General features: G+C 42.3%; 1 protein-coding gene across 1 annotated transcript; it reads left to right on the top strand.

Moving 5' to 3' along the window:
• The first annotated feature begins 981 nt into the window (after positions 1-981).
• LOC108879674 (uncharacterized) lies at positions 982-3,332 on the top strand. Its single transcript, XM_051069243.1, has 3 exons — positions 982-1,002; positions 2,353-2,451; positions 2,665-3,332. Exons 1-3 carry the CDS (start codon positions 982-984, stop codon positions 3,280-3,282), a joined length of 738 nt encoding a protein of 245 aa, XP_050925200.1. The 3' UTR covers positions 3,283-3,332.
• Positions 3,333-15,058: the final 11,726 nt, after the last annotated feature.

Below are 15,058 nucleotides of genomic sequence, written 5' to 3' on the forward strand. Positions count from 1 at the left end.
GGTAAAGAGATAAGTCTATCAGATAAAAAAAATAATGATTGTAGCTCACCCCCCCCTCGTCAATGTCAAACATGCTTTGCTGGCAAAACCAAATGTTACACACATGCACCTGATTTCATGCACCTGTAGTAAATCAACCAATAATTTGAAGTTTTAGGCTGAACTATTTTTAATTTATGTCAAATTATCAGAGAAATAACATTTACAAGCCTACTGCTCTGTGTTGAAGGCTGGTGATCTACATTAATATTAAGGTCTAGATATAGCATCAGCCAATCCATTTCAGAGAAAATACAGAAATGTTTATGGATTGTGGCTTCCATATGCACAACAATGCCAAATAGTTTGAGATGCTGCATTCATCTTTTAAAACCCCTTGTAAAACTGAACTTAATAGGACAGATATTTTTTATATTATTCATAAAGTTGTATCATTTTACTTTGGACTTTTACTGTAAATAAAAATGTCCCGACAGCTTTGATGGGCCTGTTTGCATCCTGAGGACGGTTTCTGTATCTCAGTTGTTTTTACTGGATAAACCTGGTATCTGCGCGTAACATTACAAGCCCCGAAGATCATTTACGTTCAGATTCTGTCGCCGTGTAATGCCGTTTTAAAATACTAATGAACATACTGCCACTGTGCCAAGTGCGTAAAATGCGCACAGCGGCTCTCTCAATTTGGAGTTGCACGTATCGATGGTCCTGCTCCTGCTTGGTAAAATTGGGATTTAGTCGGAGTGAAAATCAAAATATCCTATTCACAGTTTGTAATAAATAAGTTTGTAACTTTGATTTTATGTCAAAATGTTGCAAACGTCTGCACAGATAAAGTTGACTCCATAAGACGCCGTTCATAAAGACTGAGGCCAAACTTGCAGCAGAGAGGTGTGACTGAGGACGCAGTCAGAGCTGCGCATTTGATACACACATACACAGTTAGAAACTGACTTGATCTCAGGTATTTTACAGGTCGATTGGATGAAACGTCAGAACACACGGGTGAGATGTGACTGTAGAAATACAGGCGAACAGAATGGACATTATGGATTCCACGGTTGCCACGTTTGTCTCCAGGCGCATCATATATATGTGCGATCTATCGTTCAAAACCAAACAAAACCAACAGCGCTCATGAAAAAGTTTGTTCCGAGTTTTACTCCCAAGATTTTTTCAAAAGCATCTTCAAATCGCATCAACTGAGGATTTCCTACATCCTAAAAGACTCTCTGAGACTGACGACACCAGTTACCAAACCTCCATCATGGAAAATGTGAGATTTGAACATTCAGAGTATCTGTTTAGAGCTATGGGCTTTACTGTAATGATACTCACTGTTAGTATTGGACTGTACAGCCTCCATTAATCTCATCTTAAAATACCCAATATGATCAATATCACTCATTTGTATCATCCTGCTGACAGCTGGGATAAATATTAATATTGTGAATTTGAGGGGAACCATTGTTATTATGCATGTATTCCCAGCAGATATGTGATGTTACATTATAAACATTTGTTATGATTTAAATGAAAATGTATTTGGAAGCATAAAACTACTAAGCATATCAACAACTGACAGGACAGGGGCCTTAAAGTGCTGTCCCCTGTATTACCAGACCTTCAGGTCCTGTCTTTACGAGGGCCCCTGTGTCAATTTCAAAAAGTTGTTTCAATTTTGTGTTTTCATGTTACATATTCTCAAATGAATGAGTTTGATGTGTTATATAACTGCACAGGCAGTATGAGATATAGGGTTAATGTGGGCCCAGCACTGATTTTTTGTCTTGGGCCTCAAGCAGTTTAAATCAGCCATGTTTATTGGGAAGTTTTAGGGAACAAGGAAGTGAAAAAGTCAGTGTTGGAAAGTTAATGAGATAATTTCTTTAAAAACTGAGGTTCTTTACTGTTTCTATTTTCTGCTGCTTCATACTTGTACTCTGCCAAACATCAGAAGGAAATATTGTACTTTTTTTTACAAAGTTACTCATTACTTTAATGTTACATTAATGTTATATTGTTTTCTGCCCAAAATATTTGATGAACCTATAAATTATGATTGCTTTTTAAAGACTGAACATCCCATTGTTATGTAAGGTATTTAAAATAGGCTGAATCTTTATCAACTTAGAGAAAAAAATTGTTACACATTTATGCGTCAGTGCTGTGAAATAATAATTCAATGTAATAATGAAACACTGACAACAGACACTCAGCTGCTTAATAACGTTCTTAAAGCTTTAAGTACATTTTGCTGATAACACTCCTGTAGTTTTACATTTTTATATATGTCTTACTTTAACTTTAACTCAATTTGCAGAGCCTTATTCTAAACTGTGTGTATTGTTGTAGTGTGGCGTGCCCATCCACCTTCAAGACCACAACTATTTCAAGATCAGAAGAACCTCTGCACACCACAGACCCAGCCGCAACTGCTGCAGGGACATCGAGGTTAGACATGTGGACGGAAAGAATGAAAAAAACAAATTGTTCACTCATTCACTGTTTCCTTTCATTTTCTGTTTCATTTCTATTATGAGAAAAAATGAAGTTAATTAGTCCTCTGTAGCTCTTTCTCTTGTGAGACTGAAAAAAAATTGCTGTTAATAAGTATCAAGTTTTCCAGAGCCTGACATCCTCTCATGTCCTGCTGAACTTCCCCAGGTGCGGAATTCCACCCCGCAGCCCCAGCACTCTGCTAGCACCTCGAGACTTCCACAGAAGAGGAAGCGGAGCTCCAAGCCCTGTCCTTCGGCACCTCCTACTGAAGCCTCAGGGAAGTTGGATCCCGTCCCCAGGCCTGTGTCTCCCATCTCACCTGCTGACCTTCCAGCGGTCTCCACTCTGCCACCCAGGCCTCAGCCCTCCACTGCTGATAACCAGCTTACCTCCACTGCTGTGTGCCCTGACAGTCCTCTGAGAATACACAACCGCTCAGTAGAGGACTATCAAAAGATCTATTGTGACGTGGTTGAAGATATGCTCAGGTATGTTTGTGTTAAAAATTTTTGTCACTCTTTCAATCAGATCATTTTCACATTCATCAAATTACTCAAAAATCTCAGTTGTTCAGTATCCTTATTATTCAATTTCTGTTTCTTCCACCCCTCACAGATACAAGAGTGGCCGGCCTCGTCCGTACAGTCTGGAGCTTGGACGTCGGATCAAGCAGAAGCTCTGGGAGAGCCTGAACCACCCTACGATTTCGACGTCAGCCAACGAAGACGGACAGGTGCATGTGGATGTGTCATATGGGGCTGGAGTCTATCCTCCCCTTTATGATGTTGACATTTCTGGAGAACCAGAACCTGGACGGGCACCAGCAAAGAGAGCTAAGAACTGAAACTGCTCTCAAAGTAGTTTGAAGACTGTGAACAATGACATATTGGCACAGTCAAATGTAAATAGTTCGTGTATAATAGTTAATAGTTAAGTTAAGTTAATAGTTAAGTGTTAAGTGTTAAGTATTAAGAAATAGTAGTTTTTAGTAACAAGCGAAAAAGTGCCTGCCTGAACCTCAACCAAACACAACCTACCATCATTTAAAAAAACACAAAGAACCTCTGCAAGCCAGCTTCAGCCTCCACCTGTAGCTTCAGACATATCTCCACCTAAAACGTCTGGAAGCTTACTAAACTGCCTCCCTCCATCCTCCACCGACCAACCACCGTCGGACTCAAACTCTGCCTCCTCAATCCACCAGCCATCTGCTGCTCTAGCCTCCACCTGCAGACAGCAGACAGCTGACAACATGCTCTACCCACTACCAGTTCTCTTTTGCCAAACTTCATCTCCAGCCTCTGCAAGCCAGCTGAAGCACCATATTTCATCCTCCACCTACAGCTTCAGCCTCCACCTGTAGCTTCAGACATATCTCCACCTAAAACGTCTGGAAGCTTACTAAACTGCCTCCCTCCATCCTCCACCGACCAACCACCGTCGGACAAACTCTGCCTCCTCAATCCAACAGCCATCTGCTGCTCTAGCCTCCACCTGCAGACAGCAGACAGCTGACAACAGACAGACTTGCCAAACTCCACCTCTAGCCTCTGCAAGCCAACTGAAATGCCACACTCCATCCTCCACCCATGGCATCAGCCTCCAGCGGTAGCTACAGACGTATCTCCACCTAAAACGTTTGGTAGCTAATCTGCCTACATCCTGATGTGTAGAGACAGCTGGAATCTTGAATCCTCCACCCAGAGGGTTGGGCTGAGGCTGTCTACTAGAAACCTACAGTATCATCTCCACCTGAAGATTCCTGCAGACAGCTTTATCCCGATCCTCCATCTGCATCTCACAGTTGGATTCCTCTCCATGCTTCAACTACACATGTAAGTGGAATTAAAGCTGCGAGCAGCGTTGAACGGGCCCTCGCACCCGGCGCCCGTCGGGGGAGCGGCGACCGCGGGACCCCGGCAACCGCGGGGTCAACGCAGGTCGCAGGGCACACGCTGGCGTAACAGTTCACACTTCCGAGATGTAAAAATTTTAAATAAAAGCTTTTATGCTAATTATTTTCTGTGATAATATTTTTCAGAGCTCATCATCTGTGACAGCTCTTGGCTCTCCTGACTGTAACCTCTCTGTGGCAGCTTCTCACAGACTCAATCAACTCCTCTTCCCCTCCCCCCTCAAACACAAACACAAACACAAACACACACACACACACAGATACCCCCTCCCAAAAGGAGATAAAACTCAGTTTTAACTTGAGTTTACAAGCTTTGAGCTTTGAGCAAAAGCATTTTTTTGCAAGTTCTGTTATTGGGTGCATATATAAATCATTTATGCTTAAACAAGGGTTATAATGAAGTTATTTGAACAGTGAATATCTCATCTGCCTAAAGTCAGGGCGAAGCCACTAACCAGCTGTAGGGATGGGTATCATTAGGATTTTATCTTTATCCATACAGACCCCTATCAGTCCAGCTCAGACTGTTACTGGTTTAAGAGAGTGAAGTTTATAGCAATTTGCAAAATTTGGAGATTAGTGACAAACTAACCAGTTAGACTACATACAGACAAGCTTTCATTTTAGCTGTTAGTAACAGTTTGCCATGAGCTTAACCAGCGTGCTGTGCTTCGTGTTAAACATGTCATGAGACTGTGGACAACGTTTGAGCCAGCTTTGACATCTGCAGATATGAGTTTCTGAAGAGGGGCCTGCTGAGGTTAGATGTGCTGAATAATATCCATTTTCATATCAGAAAAAACACTGCATTAAACATTGTCTTAGCTCACTGAGCTGAGGTCAACAGGTAATATAACCAACCTGTGAGGTGGCTCACCCCCGTAAGATAAACACATAAATGATCCCTGATAGAACCGATAATTAAAGGCACATCAGTGACAGGGAATGCTATTAAAACTAAACTATAAACTGGTGACATTAACTGCAAAAGAAGATTTTTATTGATACATTTCAGGTAGAATTTAGTTTTCAATAAGGAAAATGCTGTAAGAAACCTGAATTTGTTGCAACAAATTTAAAATAAAAGCTTTTATGCTAATTATTTTCTGTGATAATATTTTTCAGAGCTCATCATCTGTGACAGCTCTTGGCTCTCCTGACTGTAACCTCCCTGTGGCAGCTTCTCACAGACTCAATCAACTCCTCTTCCCCTCCCCCCTCAAACACACACACACAGACACACACACACAGAGACCCCCTTCCAAAAACCCATCAAAGAGTAATACAATGGCTCCATCTGTAGGATAAAGTAGAGAGTCGCAACAGGAAGTTACCCCAAAATCTGAGGTTTCAAACAGGAAGTTGGGTTTCCGAACTTTGACGGGTCAGAACCGGCACACGCTTCGACCCAAACTCACAATTTTCGGAGGACTTCTTCCAAAAATTGTCAAGGAGGGGCTGACAACATTTGAAGTGAATCTGGTCACCCGTCTAGAAACTGGACATCACACTATAAAATATGTCATTTCCTGCTATAAATAGGTGGTGCTACAACAATTGTATGAATATTGACATATGGATGTGTGCAGATAGGTACCATTAACAATCCTGTAAAGTTTGATGCAGTTTGGACAAAGTATGGCCGAAATATAGCAAAAATAAAGCAACTTCCTGTTTCGTGGCGAGTAATCGAACTTTGAGGGGCCATAACTTCCACGCCCTTCAACAAAAACTCAAAATCTGCCGCAATTTAACATCGTCTATGTCTTAAGAACATACTATTAAGTTTTGAAGTCAATCGGATAATGCGTCTAGGACTAGTTCGCGTTCAAGCGACCCCTGGAAATGGCCAAAAACACACAATTTTTTCACCTTCCGGTCAAAATAAAAATACTTTCTGTTGGGTTTAGAATATGGCTCCAAGAGACTTTTTGGTGCGTCATGGGATGTTACATATGTGTGCAGATTTTCAGATTTTTAGGCGCAACGGGCTTGAGGGGCTGTTCCGTTTAAAAATGTAGGTGGCGCTACCGAGGGCATTTTACCACGCCCATGCTCAAGACCCCTAAATTATTAAATTTTTCGCCGTGCCTGACGCGTCTGCAAATTTTGGTAAGTTTTCACGCATGTTAAGGCCCTCAAAAAGCCGATCTAAGAGGCGGAAAAAGAAGAAAAAAAATAATAATAATAATAATTAAAGCTGCGAGCAGCGTTGAACGGGCCCTCGCACCCGGCGCCCGTCGGGGGAGCGGCGACCGCGGGACCCCGGCAACCGCGGGGTCAACGCAGGTCGCAGGGCACACGCTGGCGTAACAGTTCACACTTCCCAGATGTTAAAATTTTAAATAAAAGCTTTTACGCTAATTATTTTCTGTGATAATATTTTTCAGAGCTCATCATCTGTGACAGCTCTTGGCTCTCTTGACTGTAACCTCTCTGTGGCAGCTTCTCACAGACTCAATCAACTCCTCTTCCCCTCCCCCTCAAACACAAACACAAACACACCCACACACACACACACAAACACACAGAGAAATACCCCCTCCCAAAAGGAGATAAAACTCAGTTTTAACTTGAGTTTACAAGCTTTGAGCTTTGAGCAAAAGCATTTTTTTAAGTTCTGTTATTGGGTGCATATATAAATCATTTATGCTTAAACAAGGCTTATAATGAAGTTATTTGAACAGTGAATATCTCATCTGCCTAAAGTCAGGGCGAAGCCACTAACCAGCTGTAGGGATGGGTATCATTAGGATTTTATCTTTATCCATACAGACCCCTATCAGTCCAGCTCAGACTGTTACTGGTTTAAGAGAGTGAAGTTTATAGCAATTTGCAAAATTTGGAGATTAGTGACAAACTAACCAGTTAGACTACATACAGACAAGCTTTCATTTTAGCTGTTAGTAACAGTTTGCCATGAGCTTAACCAGCGTGCTGTGCTTCCTGTTAAACATGTCATGAGACTGTGGACAACGCTGAAAATATTACTTTACTAACTACTGGCCAAACAGGCGCTTTGACAAAGAAAAGGTAAAGGCCAGCAGCTTTTACTTTTCAATGCACTTGTCGTCAACTTGAGTGGCTTATATTCAGCTGGTTCACCTCGACGCTGGAGGACCTAGTGAACTTTTCCTGTCGCCGTACACTGAGTAAGACGAAAAAATCAGCTGACCCCGTGTGAAATTTCCTAACTGATCAAAACCAAACTGTAAAGACAGCATCAATCCACGCTCAGCTTTGGTCAAGGGGAGACATATGGTAAGATTACATGAATTCATGTAATCTTCTTTGAGACTACAATTTCAGACTTAACTAAGTCATTCACTAGTGTCTTGGCAGCGTTTATGGGTTCTTTAGACAGGTCTCTAACTGGTTTTCTTTCCAGGGTCATTGAAATCTTTGGCTTCCTACCTCTGCCAGGCTTGTTCTGCACAGTGTGGCTCTCCTTGAATTTCTCGGTGGCGCTTCTCATTTGAGTTCTTGACGCTTGGAAATGCTGTTATAACTTTGTATATCCTTCTCCTGCTTCCTAAGCATCGACAATTCTTCAAGTCTACAGTGATTTCCTTAGTTTTTGGCATGATGCTTTCTCAAGTGACAGCTCAAATCTTAACTGAAGTTTTTATACCGCGTGTAAAGCAGCTCTTGGCTCTCCTGACTGTAACCTCTCTGTGGCAGCTTCTCACAGACTCAATCAACTCTTCTTCCCCTCCCCCCTCAAACACAAACACAAACACAAACACACACACACACACACACACACACACACACACACACAGAGACCCCCTTCCAAAAACCCATCAAAGAGTAATACAATGGCTCCATCTATAGGATAAAGTAGAGAGTCGCAACAGGAAGTTACCCCAAAATCTGAGGTTTCAAACAGGAAGTTGGGTTTCCGAACTTTGACGGGCCAGAACCGGCACACGCTTCGACCAAAACTCACAATTTTCGGAGCCAGTCTTCCAAAAAATTCCTCAAGGAGGGGCTGACAACATTTGAAGTGAATCTGGTCACCCGTCTAGAAACTGGACATCACACTATAAAATATGTCATTTCCTGCTATAAATAGGTGGCGCTACAACAATTGTATGAATATTGACATATGGATGTGTGCAGATAGGTACCATTAACAATCCTGTAAAGTTTGATGCAGTTTGGACAAAGTATGGCCGAAATATAGCAAAAATAAAGCAACTTCCTGTTTCGTGGCGAGTAATCGAACTTTGAGGGGCCATAACTTCCACGCCCTTCAACAAAAACTCAAAATCTGCCGCAATTTAACATCGTCTATGTCTTAAGAACATACTATTAAGTTTTGAAGTCAATCGGATAATGCGTCTAGGACTAGTTCGCGTTCAAGCGACCCCTGGAAATGGCCAAAAACACACAATTTTTTCACCTTCCGGTCAAAATAAAAATACTTTCTGTTGGGTTTAGAATATGGCTCCAAGAGACTTTTTGGTGCGTCATGGGATGTTACATATGTGTGCAGATTTTCAGATTTTTAGGCGCAACGGGCTTGAGGGGCTGTTCCGTTTAAAAATGTAGGTGGCGCTACCGAGGCCATTTTACCACACCCATGCTCAAGACCCCTAAATTATTAAATTTTTCGCCGTGCCTGACGCGTCTGCAAATTTTGGTAAGTTTTCACGCATGTTAAGGCCCTCAAAAAGCCGATCTAAGAGGCGGAAAAAGAAGAAAAAAAATAATAATAATAATAATAATAATAATTAAAGCTGCGAGCAGCGTTGAACGGGCCCTCGCACCCGGCGCCCGTCGGGGGAGCGGCGACCGCGGGACCCCGGCAACCGCGGGGTCAACGCAGGTCGCAGGGCACACGCTGGCGTAACAGTTCACACTTCCCAGATGTTAAAATTTTAAATAAAAGCTTTTACGCTAATTATTTTCTGTGATAATATTTTTCAGAGCTCATCATCTGTGACAGCTCTTGGCTCTCTTGACTGTAACCTCTCTGTGGCAGCTTCTCACAGACTCAATCAACTCCTCTTCCCCTCCCCCCTCAAACACAAACACAAACACAAACACACCCACACACACACACACAAACACACAGAGAAATACCCCCTCCCAAAAGGAGATAAAACTCAGTTTTAACTTGAGTTTACAAGCTTTGAGCTTTGAGCAAAAGCATTTTTTTAAGTTCTGTTATTGGGATGCATATATAAATCATTTATGCTTAAACAAGGCTTATAATGAAGTTATTTGAACAGTGAATATCTCATCTGCCTAAAGTCAGGGCGAAGCCACTAACCAGCTGTAGGGATGGGTATCATTAGGATTTTATCTTTATCCATACAGACCCCTATCAGTCCAGCTCAGACTGTTACTGGTTTAAGAGAGTGAAGTTTATAGCAATTTGCAAAATTTGGAGATTAGTGACAAACTAACCAGTTAGACTACATACAGACAAGCTTTCATTTTAGCTGTTAGTAACAGTTTGCCATGAGCTTAACCAGCGTGCTGTGCTTCCTGTTAAACATGTCATGAGACTGTGGACAACGCTGAAAATATTACTTTACTAACTACTGGCCAAACAGGCGCTTTGACAAAGAAAAGGTAAAGGCCAGCAGCTTTTACTTTTCAATGCACTTGTCGTCAACTTGAGTGGCTTATATTCAGCTGGTTCACCTCGACGCTGGAGGACCTAGTGAACTTTTCCTGTCGCCGTACACTGAGTAAGACGAAAAAATCAGCTGACCCCGTGTGAAATTTCCTAACTGATCAAAACCAAACTGTAAAGACAGCATCAATCCACGCTCAGCTTTGGTCAAGGGGAGACATATGGTAAGATTACATGAATTCATGTAATCTTCTTTGAGACTACAATTTCAGACTTAACTAAGTCATTCACTAGTGTCTTGGCAGCGTTTATGGGTTCTTTAGACAGGTCTCTAACTGGTTTTCTTTCCAGGGTCATTGAAATCTTTGGCTTCCTACCTCTGCCAGGCTTGTTCTGCACAGTGTGGCTCTCCTTGAATTTCTCGGTGACGCTTCTCATTTGAGTTCTTGACGCTTGGAAATGCTGTTATAACTTTGTATATCCTTCTCCTGCTTCCTAAGCATCGACAATTCTTCAAGTCTACAGTGATTTCCTTAGTTTTTGGCATGATGCTTTCTCAAGTGACAGCTCAAATCTTAACTGAAGTTTTTATACCGCGTGTAAAGCAGCTCTTGGCTCTCCTGACTGTAACCTCTCTGTGGCAGCTTCTCACAGACTCAATCAACTCTTCTTCCCCTCCCCCCTCAAACACAAACACAAACACAAACACACACACACACACACACACACACACACAGACACACACACACAGAGACCCCCTTCCAAAAACCCATCAAAGAGTAATACAATGGCTCCATCTATAGGATAAAGTCGAGAGTCGCAACAGGAAGTTACCCCAAAATCTGAGGTTTCAAACAGGAAGTTGGGTTTCCAAACTTTGACGGGCCAGAACCGGCACACGCTTCGACCAAAACTCACAATTTTCGGAGCCAGTCTTCCAAAAAATTCCTCAAGGAGGGGCTGACAACATTTGAAGTGAATCTGGTCACCCGTCTAGAAACTGGACATCACACTATAAAATATGTCATTTCCTGCTATAAATAGGTGGTGCTACAACAATTGTATGAATATTGACATATGGATGTGTGCAGATAGGTACCATTAACAATCCTGTAAAGTTTGATGCAGTTTGGACAAAGTATGGCCGAAATATAGCAAAAATAAAGCAACTTCCTGTTTCGTGGCGAGTAATCGAACTTTGAGGGGCCATAACTTCCACGCCCTTCAATGAAAAGTCCGAAACTTTTGCAATTTAACTTCGTCTATGTCTTAAGAACAAATTATCAAATTTTGAAGTCAATCGGATAATGCGTCTAGGACTAGTTCGCGTTCAAGCGACCCCTGGAAATGGCCAAAAACACACAATTTTTTCACCTTCCGGTCAAAATAAAAATACTTTCTGTTGGGTTTAGAATATGGCTCCAAGAGACTTTTTGGTGCGTCATGGGATGTTACATATGTGTGCAGATTTTCAGATTTTTAGGCGCAACAGGCTTGAGGGGCTGTTCCGTTAAAAATGTAGGTGGCGCTACCGAGGCCATTTTGCCACACCCATGCTCAAGACCCCTAAATTCTTAAATTTTTCGCCGTGCCTGACGCGTCTGCAAATTTTCAGGAGTTTTGACGCATGTTAAGGCCCTCAAAAAGGCGATCAAAGAGGCGGAAAAAGAAGAAAAAAAATAATAATAATAATAATAATAATAAACCGAACGAAAACAAGAGGGTCCTTGCAACTCGTTGCATGGCCCCGTTGGGCCCACGCAACTCGTTGCTCGGGCCCTAATAATAATAATAATAAACAGACCGAAAACAAGAGGGTCCTTGCAACTCGTTGCATGGCCCCGTTGGGCCCACGCAACTCGTTGCTCGGGCCCTAATTAAAGCTGCGAGCAGCGTTGAACGGGCCCTCGCACCCGGCGCCCGTCGGGGGAGCGGCGACCGCGGGACTCCGGCAACCGCGGGGTCAACGCAGGTCGCAGGGCACACGCTGGCGTAACAGTTCACACTTCCGAGATGTAAAAATTTTAAATAAAAGCTTTTATGCTAATTATTTTCTGTGATAATATTTTTCAGAGCTCATCATCTGTGACAGCTCTTGGCTCTCCTGACTGTAACCTCTCTGTGGCAGCTTCTCACAGACTCAATCAACTCCTCTTCCCCTCCCCCCTCAAACACAAACACAAACACACACACACACACACCACACACACAAACACAGAGAGAGATACCCCCTCCCAAAAGGAGATAAAACTCAGTTTTTAACTTGAGTTTAAAAGCTTTGAGCTTTGAGCAAAAGCATTTTTTTTAAGTTCTGTTATTGGGTGCATATATAAATCATTTATGCTTAAACAAGGCTTATAATGAAGTTATTTGAACAGTGAATATCTCAGCTGCCTAAAGTCAGGGCGAAGCCACTAACCAGCTGTAGGGATGGGTATCATTCGGATTTTATCTTTATCCATACAGACCCCTATCAGTCCAGCTCAGACTGTTACTGGTTTAAGAGAGTGAAGTTTATAGCAATTTGCAAAATTTGGAGATTAGTGACAAACTAACCAGTTAGACTACATACAGACAAGCTTTCATTTTAGCTGTTAGTAACAGTTTGCCATGAGCTTAACCAGCGTGCTGTGCTTCCTGTTAAACATGTCATGAGACTGTGGACAACGCTGAAAATATTACTTTACTAACTACTGGCTGAACAGGCGCTTTGACAAAGAAAGGTAAAGGCCAGCAGCTTTTACTTTTCAATGCACTTGTCGTCAACTTGAGTGGCTTATATTCAGCTGGTTCACCTCGACGCCGGTGGATGTAGACATGCACTTTTCCTGTTGCCGTACACTGAGTAACACGAAAAAATCAGCTGACCCCTTGTGAAATTTCCTAACTGATCAAAACCAAACTGTAAAGACAGCATCAATCCACGCTCAGCTTTGGTCAAGGGGAGACATATGGTAAGATTACATGAATTCAAAATAACCTACAATTCCTTCAAATTAATTTGAAGCCAGTTTAATTTTTTGAGCCAGCTTTGACATCTGCAGATATGAGTTTCTGAAGAGGGGCCTGCTGAGGTTAGATGTGCTGAATAATATCCATTTTCATATCAGAAAAAACACTGCATTAAACATTGTCTTAGCTCACTGAGCTGAGGTCAACAGGTAATATAACCAACCTGTGAGGTGGCTCACCCCCGTAAGATAAACACATAAATGATCCCTGATAGAACCGATAATTAAAGGCACATCAGTGACAGGGAATGCTATTAAAACTAAACTATAAACTGGTGACATTAACTGCAAAAGAAGATTTTTATTGATACATTTCAGGTAGAATTTAGTTTCAATAAGGAAAATGCTGTAAGAAACCTGAATTTGTTGCAACAAATTTAAAATAAAAGCTTTTATGCTAATTATTTTCTGTGATAATATTTTTCAGAGCTCATCATCTGTGAGCTCTTGGCTCTCTGACTGTAACCTCCCTGTGGCAGCTTCTCACAGACTCAATCAACTCCTCTTCCCCTCCCCCTCAACACACACACACACACACACACACAGAGACCCCCCTTCCAAAAACCCATCAAAGAGTAATACAATGGCTCCATCTGTAGGATAAAGTAGAGAGTCGCAACAGGAAGTTACCCCAAAATCTGAGGTTTCAAACAGGAAGTTGGGTTTCCGAACTTTGACGGGCCAGAACCGGCACACGCTTCGACCAAACTCACAATTTTCGGAGGACTCTTCCAAAAATTGTCAAGGAGGGGCTGACAACATTTGAAGTGAATCTGGTCACCCGTCTAGAAACTGGACATCACACTATAAAATATCATTTCCTGCTATAAATAGGTGGTGCTACAACAATTGTATGAATATTGACATATGGATGTGTGCAGATAGGTACCATTAACAATCCTGTAAAGTTTGATGCAGTTTGGACAAAGTATGGCCGAAATATAGCAAATTAAAGCAACTTCCTGTTTCGTGGCGAGTAATCGAACTTTGAGGGGCCATAACTTCCACGCCCTTCAATGAAAAGTCCGAAACTTTTGCAATTTAACTCGTCTATGTCTTAAGAACAAATTATCAAATTTTGAAGTCAATCGGATAATGCGTCTAGGACTAGTTCGCGTTCAAGCGACCCCTGGAAATGGCCAAAAACACACAATTTTTTCACCTTCCGGTCAAAATAAAAATACTTTCTGTTGGGTTTAGAATATGGCTCCAAGAGACTTTTTGGTGCGTCATGGGATGTTACATATGTGTGCAGATTTTCAGATTTTTAGGCGCAACGGGCTTGAGGGGCTGTTCCGTTAAAAATGTAGGTGGCGCTACCGAGGCCATTTTGCCACACCCATGCTCAAGACCCCTAAATTCTTAAATTTTCGCCGTGCCTGACGCGTCTGCAAATTTTCAGGAGTTTTGACGCATGTTAAGGCCTTCAAAAAGGCGATCAAGAGGCGGAAAAAGAAGAAAAAAATAAATAATAATAATAATAATAATAAAAAACGAAAACAAGAGGGTCCTTGCAACTCGTTGCATGGCCCCGTTGGGCGCAACTCGTTGCTCGGTAACTGCGAGCAGCGTTGAACGGGCCTCGCACCCGGCGCCCGTCGGGGGAGCGGCGACCGCGGGACCCCGGCAACCGCGGGGTCAACGCAGGTCGCAGGGCACACGCTGGCGTAACAGTTCACACTTCCCAGATGTAAAAATTTAAAATAAAAGCTTTTATGCTAATTATTTTCTGTGATAATATTATTCAGAGCTCATCATCTGTGACAGATCATGCTCTATGACTGTAACCTCCTGTGGCAGCTTCTCACAGACACAATCAACTCCTCTTCCCCTCCCCCCTCAGACACACACAGACACACACACACAGAGACCCCCTTCCAAAAACCCATCAAAGAGTAATACAATGGCTCCATCTGTAGGATAAAGTAGAGAGTCGCAACAGGAAGTTACCCCAAAATCTGAGGTTTCAAACAGGAAGTTGGGTTTCCGAACTTTGACGGGCCAGAACCGGCACACGCTTCGACCAAAACTCACAATTTTCGGAGC

Source organism: Lates calcarifer, unplaced genomic scaffold, assembly GCF_001640805.2.
Source record: "Lates calcarifer isolate ASB-BC8 unplaced genomic scaffold, TLL_Latcal_v3 _unitig_6_quiver_1631, whole genome shotgun sequence".
In the NCBI taxonomy this organism is placed as follows: Eukaryota; Metazoa; Chordata; class Actinopteri; family Centropomidae; genus Lates; species Lates calcarifer.